The sequence below is a fragment of the Melanerpes formicivorus genome, unplaced genomic scaffold (assembly GCF_026170545.1).
Source record: "Melanerpes formicivorus ecotype bairdi unplaced genomic scaffold, bMelFor1.0.p_v2 SCAF_261, whole genome shotgun sequence".
Lineage (NCBI taxonomy): Eukaryota > Metazoa > Chordata > Aves > Piciformes > Picidae > Melanerpes > Melanerpes formicivorus.
The window spans coordinates 127,385-141,870 of NW_027142613.1; the positions used below are offsets into that span (position 1 = coordinate 127,385).

The 14,486-nt window shown below is 61.6% G+C and overlaps 1 protein-coding gene across 1 annotated transcript in view; it reads right to left on the reverse strand.

The window, feature by feature from the left end:
* LOC137458598 (hydrocephalus-inducing protein homolog) overlaps positions 1-13,541 on the reverse strand; it is a 64,816-nt gene extending 51,275 nt beyond the window's left edge. The window contains exons 1-10 of the mRNA XM_068169994.1: positions 13,422-13,541; positions 10,512-10,628; positions 8,929-9,063; positions 7,670-7,869; positions 6,184-6,308; positions 5,298-5,499; positions 4,296-4,307; positions 3,811-3,970; positions 2,272-2,371; positions 412-530 (exon numbers count right to left, since the gene is read on the reverse strand). Coding sequence (XP_068026095.1) covers positions 412-530; positions 2,272-2,371; positions 3,811-3,970; positions 4,296-4,307; positions 5,298-5,499; positions 6,184-6,308; positions 7,670-7,869; positions 8,929-9,063; positions 10,512-10,628; positions 13,422-13,541 — 1,290 coding nt within the window. The remainder of the gene's footprint in view (positions 1-411; positions 531-2,271; positions 2,372-3,810; positions 3,971-4,295; positions 4,308-5,297; positions 5,500-6,183; positions 6,309-7,669; positions 7,870-8,928; positions 9,064-10,511; positions 10,629-13,421) is intronic.
* Between the last annotated feature and the right edge of the window lie 945 nt (positions 13,542-14,486).

Below are 14,486 nucleotides of genomic sequence, written 5' to 3' on the forward strand. Positions count from 1 at the left end.
GGGTTGGGCTGGAAGGAACCTTCAAGCTCATCCAGTTCCAGCCCCCTGCCATGGGCAGGGACCCCTCCCACCAGCCCAGGCTGCTCAAGGCCTCATCCAGCCTGGCCTTGAACACCTCCAGGGAGGGGGCACCCATGACCTCCCTGGGCAACCTGTGCCAGTGCCTCCCCCCCAACACACTGCAAAGAATTTCTTCCTTCTCTCCAGGGCCAGGCTGCCCTCCTCCAGCTTCACCCCATTCCCTCTCACCCTGGCACTCCCAGCCCTTCTCCAAAGTCCCTCCCCAGCTACTGGCAGCTGCTCTAAGGTCTCCCTGGAGCCTTCTCTTCTCCAGGCTGAAGAGCCCCAACTCTCCCAGCCTGTGCCCACAGTGGGACTTCCCCCCAAGCCCTGCCAGCCCCTGCTGCTCACCACATAGCTGTTGGTGGAGCCAAGCAACACCTGCCCAAGGTCCAGCTGCTCCAGGCTGAAGCAGAGCCAGGGCCCTCGGCCTTCCCCTTGGATGTGCAGAGGCAGCCTGGCCTCCCGGCCTGGGGAGAGAGTTCCATTGGATGAGGCCTTGAGGGGGGCAGGGACCTTCCAAGGGCAGCCAGCCCAAGCCCCCTGCCCTCAGCAGGAGCAGCTGCAAGCAGAGCAGGTGGCTCTGAGCCCCAAACAACCTGAGCTGCAGTGGTTCCAGGCAGGGGAAACCTGCCCCCTCCCGGGGCACTTTGGGCCAGGCTCTCAGCACCCTCAGGGTCAAACATTCTAGGGGGATGAGGAGGGCAGCCAAGGGGCTTGGAGGAATCAAGGAGCAACAGGAACTGACTCCCCACTGAAACCTCCTGGGGCTCCTCTTTCAGGGACCTTGCCTCTGGGACAGACTCCAGCCTGAGAGCACAGGGGAGCAGCTGCTTTGCAATGCTCCTCTTGCACAGCCCCAGGAGAGGAAGGGCCAGCAGGGCCTGGCAGGAGCAGGCTCCTCTCTGCCAACACAGAGCATTTGCCCAGCTCTGCCTCCCAGAGCCCCAGAGCAGCTCAAGGGCTGTGTGCAAGCAGCTCTCCTACTGCTCTGCAATGCCAAACCTCTCCTGGAGATCCAGCCCTGCTGCCAGGGATGGACATCTCCCTCAGCAGAGCAGAAGGCCCAGAGGCAGCAGCTCAGCCCTGGCAAGGTTTGCAAGCAAGCCTTCCCTTGCCCAGCTCTGACAAGTGCAGCTGGGGCAGGAAGCCATTTGGGGAACACAAGCCCTGGGCTGGCACTGGAGGTGGCACTGGCCAAGGCAACCAGGCCCAAGTGCTGGGCAAGTCAAAAGCTGATCCCTGGCATGGGTGTCTGTTGGCTTGGGGCAGGAAGGAGAGCAACAAAGCAGCAGAGCAGGGTTGGTGCTTTCAGCACCCTCCAGGAATGGGAGCTGGGCTGCTGGACCTCCACGGGCTCTGGAGCTGAGGCAAAGCATCAGGCTCCCTGGAGGAAGCCTGCAGCAAGCTCCCACCCTTGAGACACAGCCTGAGCAGCACCCTGCAGAGGTGGAGATGAAGGACAAGGAAGCCTGAACCTGGCTGCAAGCACTCCCTGCCCTGGGCCAGCACAGCAAAGCCACCACCTCTGGAAGGGCAGAGCTGGGGGCAGGGATGGCTGCTGCCACCCACAGCCTGAGCACACTGCAGGGAGACAGCAGCAGCACAGAGCTCAGCCAGCAGGCTGCTGGGGCTCAGCTTGCCAGGGAGAGCCTTCTCCTGCTGAGCAGAGCCAGCCCTGAGCAATGCCACCCAGGGGAAGCACAGCCTCAGAGCTGCCAGGGGACAATGCCCAGGCAGGGAGAAGCAGCTGCTGGCCAGAGATGCTCCTGGGGAGGGCACCCCGCACTCAGGGGGAGGAGATCCAGGGGCTGGGAGCACTCTGGAACTCAGCTCCTACCACCTCAGGAGCCCCAGGATGCCTGCAGGCAAGGAGGACTCCTCTGGGAGGGAAAGGGGCTGGAGGGGCTTAGGGGCCACTGAAGCTGCTGAGGTCTGTAGCTCCTCAGCCTTCACAGCCTCCTCCCAGCAGGGCAAACCCAGGGCAGGAACCCTGAGCCCTTCCCTGCCTCCCGTGGGATCTGGGATCCAGAGGCAGTGTCCTGAGCCCTGCCCTTGGCCAGGAGAGCAGCTGGGAGCCACAGGGACAGCAGGCACGGGTCCTGTTGGCCACTGACCCTTCCCAGCAGCTAGAGCAGGAGCCAGGGGGCTGGAAGGTTGCTGGGGCCTGGCCTGCAGCCTGGGGCAGAGAGCAGCAGGAAGAAGCTGTACCTGAGATGGCACAGTAGAGCCTTGCTTCATAGACTCTGGCTGCCTGGGGCCTGAAGGTCACCTGGATCTCAGCTGAGGAGTTTGGCCACACCTCTCCCTCCTGGAAGAGAAGATGGCAGCAAACCACTGATCTCCAAAGCTTCCAGCTCAGCTTTGCAGCCACAGCCCTGCAGCCTCCCTTCAGAGCAGCAAGGCAGAGCGAGGAGCAAACACCACATGTGCTGGGCTGGGGGAGGAGAGGCAGACACAGGCACAGCTCTGCATGGGAACCTGCTCCAGAAGGGAGGGAAGCCTGGGAAAGCAGGAGCCTGAGAAGGCTGGGCAAGGCAGAAGGGCAGAGAGCCATGGAGCAGCCCACTTCTAGCCAGCCCCAGAGCCCAGTGTGGAACATCCCCAGAGCCAGTGAGGAAAGATTTCCACTCCCAGGGCTTGAGGCCAGGCTACACTTGGTGTCCCTCCATCCTTACCTGGAGCCCCAGGAGCCTGCACTGGGGGCAGCCAGACTCCTGCCCCTCACCTGCCTGCCCCTCACCAGCTCAAGAGCAGGTTCAGCTGGTTGTGGAGAGGCAGTGCAGCTGCCACCAAGCAGGAGCCCTGGCACACACTCCCAAAGCAGCTCTGACACACCACAGGATGCTCCCAGTGCTGCTCAGCTCCCACTCTCTCCAGCAGCCCTACTGCTCTGCCACAACCTCCTGCTCCCATCCTGCTGCTGCCAGCTGCTGTGCTGGGACAGTGCAGTGGTGCTGCTGCTGCTGGCTCTCAGCCTTCCCTGGGCTCCAGGAGGAACCAGCAAGAGCAGCTGAGCCCTTCCTTCCCAGCAAACTCATTTCAGCTCTTTGGGAAGAAAGAAAGGAAGGAAGAGGTTGGGATGGCTGCAGGGTTTCCTGCCAGAGGAGAAGGGATCTTGCCCTGCTCAGGCAGCAGCATTCTCCACCTCAGAGCACACAAAGGCTGCCAGCAGGGCTGGGCTTGGGGCAAGGATCTTGGGCTTTGGCTGCCAGAGACAGAGCAGCAAACTGCTCTCTGGCCCCAGGGGCACCTCAGCTCCCAAAGCCCCTTGCAAGCTGCCAGCCTTGGGCCCAGGCTCAGAGGTGACCCTGGGAGGGAGGTTCCCAGCCGGTGCCATCCCAGGTTCCAGGAGGGGATTGCTCCTGCCACGACTCAGCTGAACTTTGCCTCCTCTCCTTCCCTTCTTCAGCTGGGTTGGGACCTGGCAGTGCTGTGACAGCCTCTGGGAAGCCCCAGAGCCCACAGGGAGGGGATGGCCTTGCAGCTGAGCCTGCAGAGCCCTCTGAAGGCTGGCAGGACGCTGAGGCAGTGCCCTTCTGTTGGAGCCCTGGCAGCAGAGCTCAGCTGCCAGCAGGCTCTCGCCCTCTGCCGGGAGCCTGCAGCTCCCAAAGGCTTTGGGCACCGCGCTGCGCCCCCGGGGCTCCAGCCCTGAGCTCTTCTCTCTGGGCACAGCGAGCCGGGGGCAGGCTCTGCCAAGGGACCTCCCCCAGGCAGGAGGAGGAATGGGGGCTCTGGGCTGGGGCTTACCAGCGGCTCGATGGTGAAGATCTGGGAGCGCAGCAGGGCCTCTGCTTGCGCCTTCGCCCTCTGCTGCTGGCAGATGTGGGAGAGCCGGGAACGGCGTCCTTGGAGAGCAGGCTGCTTCCTGGGCTCCTCGGGGGGATGTGGCTTGAACTGCCCCTGCAGCCTGCAGCCCAGAGCCAAAGCCCAGCAGCCCATCAGGCAAGGGCAGCGGCAGCAGCCCTGCAGAGGCTCTGCCAGAAGGCCTCGGGGAGGCACAGCAGCGGCACAGCAAGGGGCTGCCCCCGAGTCCCCGGCTCCCAGCCCCAGCCCAGCACCCCTGCCTCTTCCCTGCCCACTTGCACTCCATGCTTGCAAGCTCTGAAGAGCTCTGTGCAAGCCAGCAGCCCCCCCAGAGCCTTCCTGCCTCACAGCCACTGCCACAGCTGATGGAGGCTCCAGCAGCAGCAGCCTCCAGTGGCTTTTCCTCCCCTAGAGCTGCCCAGGGCTGCTCTTGGCACAGCCTGAGCTTGCACAGCAGCCACACACTGGGCAAGGCAAACCAGAGAGCAACCCGGGGCTGGCCCAGCCCCACTGAAGCTGCCTTGCTCAGAAGCCCCTGAAGAGCACTCCAGCTGAAGGCACTTTCCTCCCCAGCTGTGGCTTCAGACTAACTGCAGCTCCCTCCGTGCCCCCGGGGCTGGAAGGACACCCAAGGCTTCCCCAGCTCCCCCAGGCTTTGCAGTGTGCTTTCCAGCTCAGCCCCTGGGCTCCAGCTGTTCCTCTGCTGCCTGATGTGGCAATTTCCCAGCTTCCCCACAGCCAGCCTTTGGAGAGCCTGCCCCATCTCCCACCACCACAAAGACACAGGTGCTGGAAGCCAAGGGGGCTTCCAAGGGCTGCCTTGCTCCACCCTCCCTGCAGAGCCCTCCACCTCCCAACTCTGCTCAGCCTCTAAGGAAGGCTGGAAATAGCTCCTGGTGCTGGAAACTGGGACAGCAGGAGGCAGTTAACAGCCTGCAGCAGGATGGCCTCAACCTTCCGGGCCCCTGAAGGACTCTGCCCTGCACAGGGCTGGGAAAGGAGCCTGCCAGCTTGTGCCAGCTGCAGCAGGAGAAGCTGCAGTGAGTAGCAGCAGAGTTGTGCTGCCTGCAGCTGTGCTCAGTGCTGCTACTCAGTGCAGCCCAGCACTGAGCCTTGCCTCAGCCTCGTGGACCCTCTGGAGCCCAGAGATCTCTGCACCTCAGTGCTTTGTGCCCCCACAAAGGCAATTTGCTCTCTGGGGAAATCCAGGCCCTGCAGTTCCTCCCCAAGACACCATCCTCAGCTGGAGTGTGGATGCAGCTGGGAAGGGAAGTGCTGAGCTCCAGTACCCCAAAGCCCAGGGGTCCAGGCCTTGGTGCTGTGGGGGCTTTCCTGGCCTCCACCACTGCAAAGCACCCAGAGCCCTGGAGGCCAGCCTTGAGTGTCACCCTTGGAGAGGGATCTGCCTGCAGTGCAGCTTTCCAACCCACCTCTGCTGCTGCTGCTCCTCCTCCTCCTGACTAGCAGCAGCCTTCCACTGGAAGTGAGCTCTCACATCACTGCCATTGTGGATGAGCAGGGTGCTGCGGGTGCTCAGCGACAGGTAGGTCTTCTGCATGGCCAAGGAGCTCCTGTCCAGCCTGATGTTCACATCCACAGCTGTGCCACTGAGGCTGCTGTGAATGTCTTCTCCTGGAAGAAAGCAGAGGGGAGTCTCTGCTCGTCTCACTTGCAAGCTACAGGAGCATTTGGATCCTTTCTACCAGCCCCAGAGAGCTCCAGTGCTCGCTGCAGGGCTGCAGCACCACAGCAGCACCCAGGGAGCACAGCAGGCTGCCCAGGAGCCAAGGGCAGCAACAGGCACAAAGCAAAGCTCTGCTGCAGGCAGAGGAAACACACCCCCAGGGCATCTGTGAGCAAGGCTCTGCTTCAGCATCAGCTCTGCTGAGCCAAGGCTGTGGGCAGCATTTGGAGGTCACACCTTGGCTCCCCACTTACTCCTCAAGGGCCTGGGGAGGCTGACACTTCTCCTGGGGCCTGAGCTGGGCTTCTCCTGCCCCAGGATAAATCTGACAGCTCTCCAAGGAGGCAGGGAGCACTTCCTGCCCAAGCCCAAGAGCCTTTTAGTCCTGGAGCTGTGAGGTGTGGGATGGAGATGGGGAGAGGAGAGTGCAGCAAAAGGGTCTGAGGCCAGCCCAGGGAGAAGCAGAGCAGGGGACAGAGGAGTGCCAGAGGCCCTGGGCACCACAGAGTCTGGCTGAGCCCTGCCCTCCTCCTGTCACCCCTCAGGCCCAGCACTGGCTGGGAACCAAAGCTGAGCCTCTGCAGGGGGCAGCCAAGGACACAGAGTGCAGGCAGGCAGTGCCCAGCACTGACCTGAGTCACAGTGCAGGCTCAGGACCCCGCGGTGCTCCCCGCTCCGCAGCGGCAGGAACTCCACAGCCACCTGCACGGCGTCCCCGACCCCCAGAGCTCCCACACAGGGCTCAGCAGAGAATGGGCTGCAAGAGAGAGACAGCAGGGCTGCTGCAGGGAGCCTGCAAGAGACCTTTCAGCTCCAGTCCAACCATGCTCCCATTGCTAGGTCACCACCAAACCCTGGCCCTCAGCACCGCACCAACCCCCCAGGGATGGGGACTCCACCACTGCCCTGGGCAGCCTGGGCCAGGCCTTGACAACCCCCAAGGGGCAGAAATGGTTCCTCATGGCCCAGCCCAAACCTGCCCTGGCACAACTGAGGTCATTTCCTCGTGGCCTATCACTTGTTCCTTGGGAGCAGAGCCCAAGGCCTGCCTGGCTCCAGCCTCCTGTCAGGGAGCTGAAGGATCCCAGAAGATCTGCCCTCAGCCTGCTCCAGGCTAAATCAACCCCAGATCCCTCAGCTGCTCCTCACAAGACTTTTGCTCTAGAGCCTTCCCCAGCTCTGTTGTCCTTCCTGGAGCCAGCCCAGCACCTCAATGTCCTCCCTGTAGTGAGGGGGCCAAAAGTCCTTGCAGTACTCAGGCTGTGAATCCAGTACCCAGTGCAGGGGTACACTGCCCTGCTCCTGTTGGCCACACCACGGCTGACCCAGGCCAGGATGCTGTTGGCCTGCTCAGCCACCTGGGCACAGGCTGGCTCAGCTTCAGCCTCTGTTGAGCAGCACCCCAGGTCTTTGCTGGGCATCTTTCCAGCCACTCTTCCCCCAGACTGGAGTGTGGCAGGGGGTTGCTGTGAGCCAGCTACTGGACCTGCCACTTGGCCTTGATGAACCTCATGCCATTGGCTTGGCCTTTGACCCAGCCTGGCCAGGTGCCTCTGTAGGTTAACAAGCAGCTCAGCACTGCTGCCCAGCTTGGGCCTGTCTGCAAACTGACTGAGGCAGCCTCAATGTCCTCACCCAGGGCATTGAGAGAATGTCCAGGAGAACTGGCCCCAGCACTGAGCCTTGGGGAACACCACTGGGGACCAGACACCCAGTGGAGTTAGCTCCCTTCACTGCAGACAGCAGAAGGAAAAGCAACCCCCCGGGATCAGAAAGAGAGCTCCTGGCTCAGTGCTGAGGAGATTCAGCCCTCAGAAGGGCCTAGAGGAGAAAATGACATCAGGTCCCCCCCCACACCACACTGCACCCAGCTCCCTGCAGTGAGGCTGCAGAGCCCAGCTGCTGGCAATGCCACCAGAGCAGGGCTGCTGGAGAGCACAGGGCTGGAAGAGCTGCTGGCACTCAGAGCTTCCCCCTGGCTTCCTGCCAGCCAGAAACCTGGCCTGCAGAGCTGCAAAGGGCAAGGCAGCTCCTGGCCCAGGAGATCCCAGCCTAGGAAGCAGCCAGGGCCGGGCCAAGCCTGGCCTGCAGAGCAGAGCAGGATGCTGAGCTCCTCACCTCTGAGTGCTGAGGCTGTAGTGAGCCTCCCGCTGGCCCAGGTTGCGCAGCAGCAGAGTCCTCTGGGTGCTGTGCCTGACCGGGCAGAGGGAGAAGTGCAGCTGCTGGGGGAAGTCCAGCACAGCCTGGGCACCTACAGCCCGGATGGGCACAGGGAACTCCTCCCTCTGGGTGACACACAGCAGCTGGTGGCAGTAGTCCTGCAGGGAAAGGAAGAGCCTCAGCAGGCTGCAGGCAGTGCCGGCCCCGGGGCAGAAGGGAAGCTGCTGGGCTCTGGCTGCCTGCCAGCTGTGGCATCTTCAAGAACTCTGCCAACCAAACCAAAGCAATTCCATGCTTCTAGAAGCACCCCATGCTCTGTGCTGAGCCTTGTGGGAGCACCCCCTGCCCCCATTTTGCAGGGGAACACGGGCATGGCTTGGAGCAGCTACAGGAACAAGGAGCTCTGTGTGCCCAGCACCCACAGCATGGCTGGGAGGGTGCTGGAGCACTGGGCCAAGCTGCCCAGAGAGCTGCCCAGAGCCACAGACCAGTGGGGCTTGGAAGGCTCCTCTGGAGATCATCCAGTCCACCCCCCCTGCTAATGAGGCTGTGCCTCTGTTGTGGAGTCTCCTCCTCTGGAGAGCTTCCTAACCCTCCTGGACATTGCCATCCTGGGCAAGCTGCTGTGGGTGTCCCTGCTCCAGCAGGGGGGTTGGGCTGGGTGAGCTGCAGAGCTGCCTCCCAGCCCCCACCATTCCATGGCTCTGAGAAGCAGCAGGCACGAAAAATGCTGGCTCCAGAGCTCAGCTTCTGTTGTCTGCCTGCTGTGGCCAGCAGGACAGCCAGGAGGTGAAAGCAGTTTGCCAAGGTGCTGCTCCACACTCTGCTCAGGCCCACTTTGCTTCCTCCAAGCCACAGGTCACTCTTGAACAGACTTTTGGATTCAGCCAGGCAGTAAAGCCATGAGGAGGCAGCAGTGGACACAGCCTAGAAAGCAGCACCTTGAGAGGCTGCCCCCAAGCCTCACCCTGAAGCCAAGGAAGGTCACCCGAGGAGCCCCAGCAAGGAGAAAGAGCCCTGCAGCACCCAAGTGCCTCCTGCCCAGGAGAGCAGCATCTCCAGCATGGGAAAGGCTTTCTCCCGGTCTGAGAGCCAGTGCAAGCCTCCTGAAAGCAGGAGAGCTCCTCAAAGGCCAGCCCAGCTGCCCTGCTCTGCAGCCAGCCCTGCAGCTGCACCTTCCACTGAAGGCAGCAACCCCTTGAGACCTGCAGCCTCACCTTGTGCTCCTCGGGGGTGAAAAGGATGCGGTAAGTAGAGGCCATGCCAGGTGCTACCTTCTGCCTCACACCCATGGGGCCAAGCACCTTGAAGTAAGGAGAGGTCTCCATGATGACCTTCACCCACTGAGGAACCTGCAGGGAAGACACAACTGGGATTTTGCCACCTGTGGCACTGTGAGAAGAAACCTGGCCATGGCCAGCTGCATCCTTCCTTCCCAAGGCACTTCCAGCACAGAGCACCAGGCTGGAGCCAAGTGCCTGCTGCCTGGGCAAAGGAGCTCTGGGACATGGGCTGCAGGCCCAAGCCCTGCTGTGAAGCAGAGCCAGAGGAAAGGAGAAACTGAGGCCCATTTTAATGAGGAAAGGGGAAAGAGCAGCACAGTGTCTGGGGTCAGTGTGGAGCACACCAGTGTCCCAGGGGCCTCTTGCCAACACTCCCAAGCCAGGCACCAGAGCAGGAGTGGCTCTGTTCTCCCCAGCAGTAACTGAGAGGGACCACACTTTGCAGCCTTCCTTGCCAAAGGGCCTTCTCTTTCCAGCCACAGCCCTGGCAAAGCCTCTTCTCTCAGGACACACTTGGCCTGCTCTTGCTCTTCCCCCACAGCTTTTGTTCTCCCTTTGTTTCCCCCAAGAGGCAGGTGTGGGGGGGAGCTCCTTCCCCTGCTCTCATGCAGGCTGCTTCTGCCTTCCCAGCTGCCCTCCTCTCCCCTTCCCATCTTGCTCTCCATTGCAGAGCAGCAGCTTCCAGGAGGCTTTGCTGTTGCTGAGCCCTCTCTGCCTCCAGCACCCTGCCTGCTGGCTGGCAAGAGAACCCCCTGTGTGCACAGGCTTCTCTCCTGGAGCCCTTTTGCACCCAGCTCCTCTCCTCCCTCCTGCCTCTTCCCACCAGCTTGCTCTGGGCACCTGCCTCACTCCAGCAAATGTTTCCCCAGCTGAAATCCAGAGAGTCTCAAACGTTCCCCTTGCCACAGGAACAAAACTGCTGGCATTTGGCAGCATTTCCCTGCTCCACTTCCTTGGGGAATCTCCTCAGCACCACCAATTCTTTCCAAGCACAGGTGGAGACCTTCAGGAGGAGATGGTTCTGGATGTGCTGTGGTGCTCCAAAGGGAAAGCAGAGCTCCAGAAAAGCCCCAGCAGGGCTGAATGAAGCTCAGCAGGACCCCAAGTGGCAGCTCAAGGCCTCCCCTTGCTGCTGCTCCAGCAGTCTGTTCCACTGCTCTTTCCAAACACCTCTCCTGGAGCCCCTCCCTAGGCCTTATCCCAGCATCAAGTGGAGAAGACAGCCCCTGAGCTCTGCCAGTGAATTGCAGAAGCAGCTAAGCAGGCTGTGAGAGGTGGAGATGCCCTCCCCAAAGCCAAGACTAACCAAGGAGCCCTCAGGCTGTGGTGCACACTTGAGCTCCAGCACGAGAAGAGAGAACAACTGGAGAGCCCCCCACATTCTCAGCAAGCCAGGGCTTTCAGTGGCAAGGCTGCTCTCTAGGCAAGCTCCTCTGGGTGAGCTCCCAGCAGCACATGGCAGTGTCAGAGACAGCATGCCCAGAGAGGGCAGGTTCCTCCCACCCCCCAGCACTTACCCTGCCCTTGTTGCGCAGAACCAGCGTCTCTTCGTAGACCTGGTGGGGGAGGTAGTTCTGGAAGAGCACCTCTGCTGGGAGAGGCTCAAAGCAGCTCTGCTGCAGGGCAGCTGGCAGCTGGGGGTGCACAGAGAGCAGGCAGAGGTTCAGCTGCTGGCAGCAGGACTCCTGAGCAAGAAGCCTACACTGCTCTCCAGCCCAGCCCAGCCTCTTGGTGAGTCCCTCTGCCCAGCTCAGCCTGGGCAAGCAGAAGCTCTCCCACCTGGCTCCTGGGTGGCTCAAGAGGAGCTGGGCTGTGCTGAGCAGGCTCAGGCTAAGCAGCTCTTGGGCTGTCTCTCCAGGTTCCCTCTCCCAAACACAGGGCAAAGCCCTGTGCTGCTGTGGTCACACAGCACCAGAGCACTCCCTGACAGTGCTGGCAGCACTCATGGAGCAGCTGAGGGCCAGCAATGGACAGGAGGCTCCAGGGGAAACACTCTGGGGATGATCTTTGCTCTGAGGCAGGGAGGCCGAGGCCCACACAGCCCCAAAGAGCTTTGCCAATCTAAACCTGGGAGCTGCTAAGGAGAGGACAGCAGCAGAGGAGGGAAGGCAGGACAAAGAGAGCTGAGTGCTGGCAAGGTTCAGCTCCCTTCTCTGCAGCACTGGGCAGCTGGAGGAGGACTGGACTTGGCAGCTCCTTCTGCCAGGAGCTTTCAGTGGCTCTTTGGTCCTGCTCTGGTGCTGCTGCTTTTGTTCCACTCCACTGCAGCAGCAGCCTGGCAATGCACACAAGCAGCAAATGCTGGCAGAGCAGAGGCACTGCTAGGAGAAAGTTCCTCCCTGCTTTGCCTCCCCTCTCCCAGCTGTGCTGCTGCCACTCCACAGCCCCAGGCAGCTCTCCTGCTGCTCCACACAAGCCATGGCCAGGCTGAAGCCAGCAGCTGCAGCATGCTGCCAGCCCTCTGTGTGCCCAGCTGAGGGCTTCCCAACCTCCTGGGCTGGCCAGGGCAACCCTCAAGCAGTATGTCACAGGTGTGCTGCTGGCAATTGCTTCTCAGCAGCCTCCCTCCCTGCTCTGCCCTCGGGGCTGTGTGCTCTGGCCAGCAGCTCTGCAGCAAAGCAGCTTGAGGCACAGCTGCAGCAAACACTGAGCCAGACAAGGCACAGCCAGGGGCTGAGGCCCCTCTGCAGCTGGCAGGAGCCTGCAGCCTGCAAACCCAGCCCCCTGGGAGGGCCCCAACCTGCTGCTCCACCCCAAAGCACCACTGCAGCTGAGTGTGCTCAGTGCTGAGCAGCTCCTGCAGGCCTTCAGCCCTCCAAGGCCAAGGCTGGCAGCAGCGAAGGAGTCCCAGCCCCAGGCCCTTGGCAGCGACCACCCCAAGCAGCAGCTGCCTGTGGCAGCAGGAGGATGGCAAATGGCAAGCTCCTGCCCTTGTGTCCTGCCCCAGCCTGCCCCCTGCATGGGGCTTGAGTGCCAGGGGCTCAGCTCCAGGAACCCCCCCAGCTGCAGCAGAGCTTCTGCAGCACAGCTCAGGACTTGAACAGCTCAGCAGGGAGCAAGGTCTGAGCTTTCTCCTGGCAGGAGGAACTCAGCACTGCCAGCAGCTGCACAGCACAGCAGGCCCTGGCCAGCCAGCTCTAGAGAGAAGCTGGAGGCAGGCCTGCCACGAGCAGGCTCCTCTCCAAATGCCTCAGCCAACAGCAAGGAACAGGGCAGGAAAAGTTTACCTTTGGACAGGAGGCCTCACTGGAGTCTGCAAGCTGGGGAATGAGGGGCAGGGTCCTGGCCTCAGGCTTGCCCCTCCTGGGAACAGGGGGCAGCTTCCCCTCCAGGCTGCTGCCCCTCTGGGTGGAGACTGGGGGCAGCTTCCCCTCCTGGCTGCTGCCCCTCTGGGTGGAGACTGGGGGCAGCTTCCCCTCCAGGCTGCTGCCCCTCTGGGTGGAGACTGGGGGCAGCCACATCTTCTGAATGTTGCCCAGCCTCTGCTTGAGCTGGGGCAGCCTCCTCTCCTCAGCCTTGCCACCCCTCTGGATGATCTGGGGCAGGCTCCTCTCCTGAGTGCCACCCAGGCTCTGCTCCATGAGCTCAGGCATCTCCTGCAGGAAGGAGGAGGGAGTCAGCTGAAACACACACCACCAGCACAAGCCACAGCAAGCCCTCTGCTCCTCTTGTCCAAGTGTCACTGAGGAGTAACCTGTGGTCAGAGCTACCAGGCCAGTCCTGGGAGCCTCCTGAGGGACCTGCTGCAGTGTTTCACCTCAGAGCATTCCTGAGCCAGAGCAGAAGGGACAAGCTCTAACCAAGGGGCTCTGTCCCATGAGCTGCTGCCTGATTTGCTGGGGCACTCCTGGGGATTGCTGCTCTCTGGGCACTTGTTCCCTCTGTAGTGCTGCTGGCTAGAGGCAGGGAGCTCTGAAGAGAGCAGGGCAAGAGTGCTCAGAGCTGCCCCAGCTCTGCCCTTGGCCCAGGCTCCCCAGCCTGCCCTGGGGAGATGGCACTGCTGGGGGAGGCAGAGGAGGGCAGAAAAGCAGCCCTGTGCCAGGGCTGAGGTGCAGAGGAATGCCTCCAAGTCTGAGTTCTCCTTCATTCTCTCTGTCCTGGCCTCACAGAGCCCTCCACAGAGACATCTCCTTGAGAGAGCCTCAGCAGCAGGGCAGCTCCAGTCAGCAAAGGGGACATGGATGGAGAGGAAGGAAGAATTGCCCTGACTCCACTGTTTGCAGGGCTGGATCTGTGCTCCATGGAGGCTATCCCAGCAGGGTGGGGGTTGGAAGGGACCTCTGGAGCTCAGCCAGTCCAACCCTCTTGCAAACACAGGGTCAGCCAGAGCAGCTTGCCCAAGATCACATCTGGGTGGGTTTGGAATGTCTGGGACCTCTCTGGGCAGCCTGCCCCAGGGCTCCTCCTTGACCACAGCAGCTACTTACAGTTGCAGGCTGCTTTGCCTCTCTGGCTGGCTTCAGGTGCCCAGGTGCTGCCACTGTGCCCCGGAGCCCCTCAGGCATTTTGGAGGGCCTCCTGGAGCGCTGGTTCTGCTCAGTGGCCATGGCTCAGCTCACCTGCAAGGAGCAGCAGCAGACCTTTGAAAAGCCAGAAGCCCACTCCCAGCAAAGCCAAAGGCTCCACAGTGTCTCCAGGCTGGGGCATCCTTCCCCAGGGGAGAGCACCTGGGCTGCCCTGCTGCTGTTTCTGCCTCGGGGAGCACAGAGCTCCACTCCCTGGGCAAGAAGCAGAGCTGCTCAGCTGAGCTGCTCAGGGCTGCTCTGCTTGGCTTCAGGGACAGAAATGAGCCAGCAAAGATGACTCCTTCCAGACACACAACTACCACAGTGCCCAGGAGCATTTCTCCATGGAGAATGGGGGCCCTGCTCTTCACTCCCTGACACCCAAACTCCAGGCTCCCTACAGGCACTCCAGAGGCTGTAGCAGCAGAAAGGAAAGCAGGAAACCACTCGAGGAAGCAGCTCAGCAAGAAATGCTGCAGGGGTGAGAGCAGGGCCACTTAAGGCTTCATCCTAACAGCAGCAGAGGCTCTCCAGCCTCCTTAGCCTACAAGTAGCATGGCTTAACAGGTCCCCCTGAGTGAAGCAGGTCCAGGTTAACTTCTTCCACTCAGCAGCATGGCCACCACCTCTCTTCATCGACACAAAGCTATCAACAGTGAGCTCCACTCTGCTGAGGGGCACCAGTGATCCACAGCCAAGCTGGCACAAGAGGCACTGCCAGCAGCCCTAAGCAACATCCTCTCCCCCTTGCTGAGCCAGCTGCAGATTCTGCAGCAGCACTTCCCAGTGTCCAGCAGAGGCTGTTGATGGTCACATCCTGAGCAGCTGCCTTCCTGGAGCCTCCCTGAGAGGTCTGAAACGCTCAGGAAACCTCAGTCCCAACCAAGCTGCTTTCATCTCAATCCTCCAAACCTTCTTGGGCAAATAATTCTCAGTGTGCCTGCCCCACCCCCACACTGGGGCCCAGTCTCTGGAAGAACAGAAACA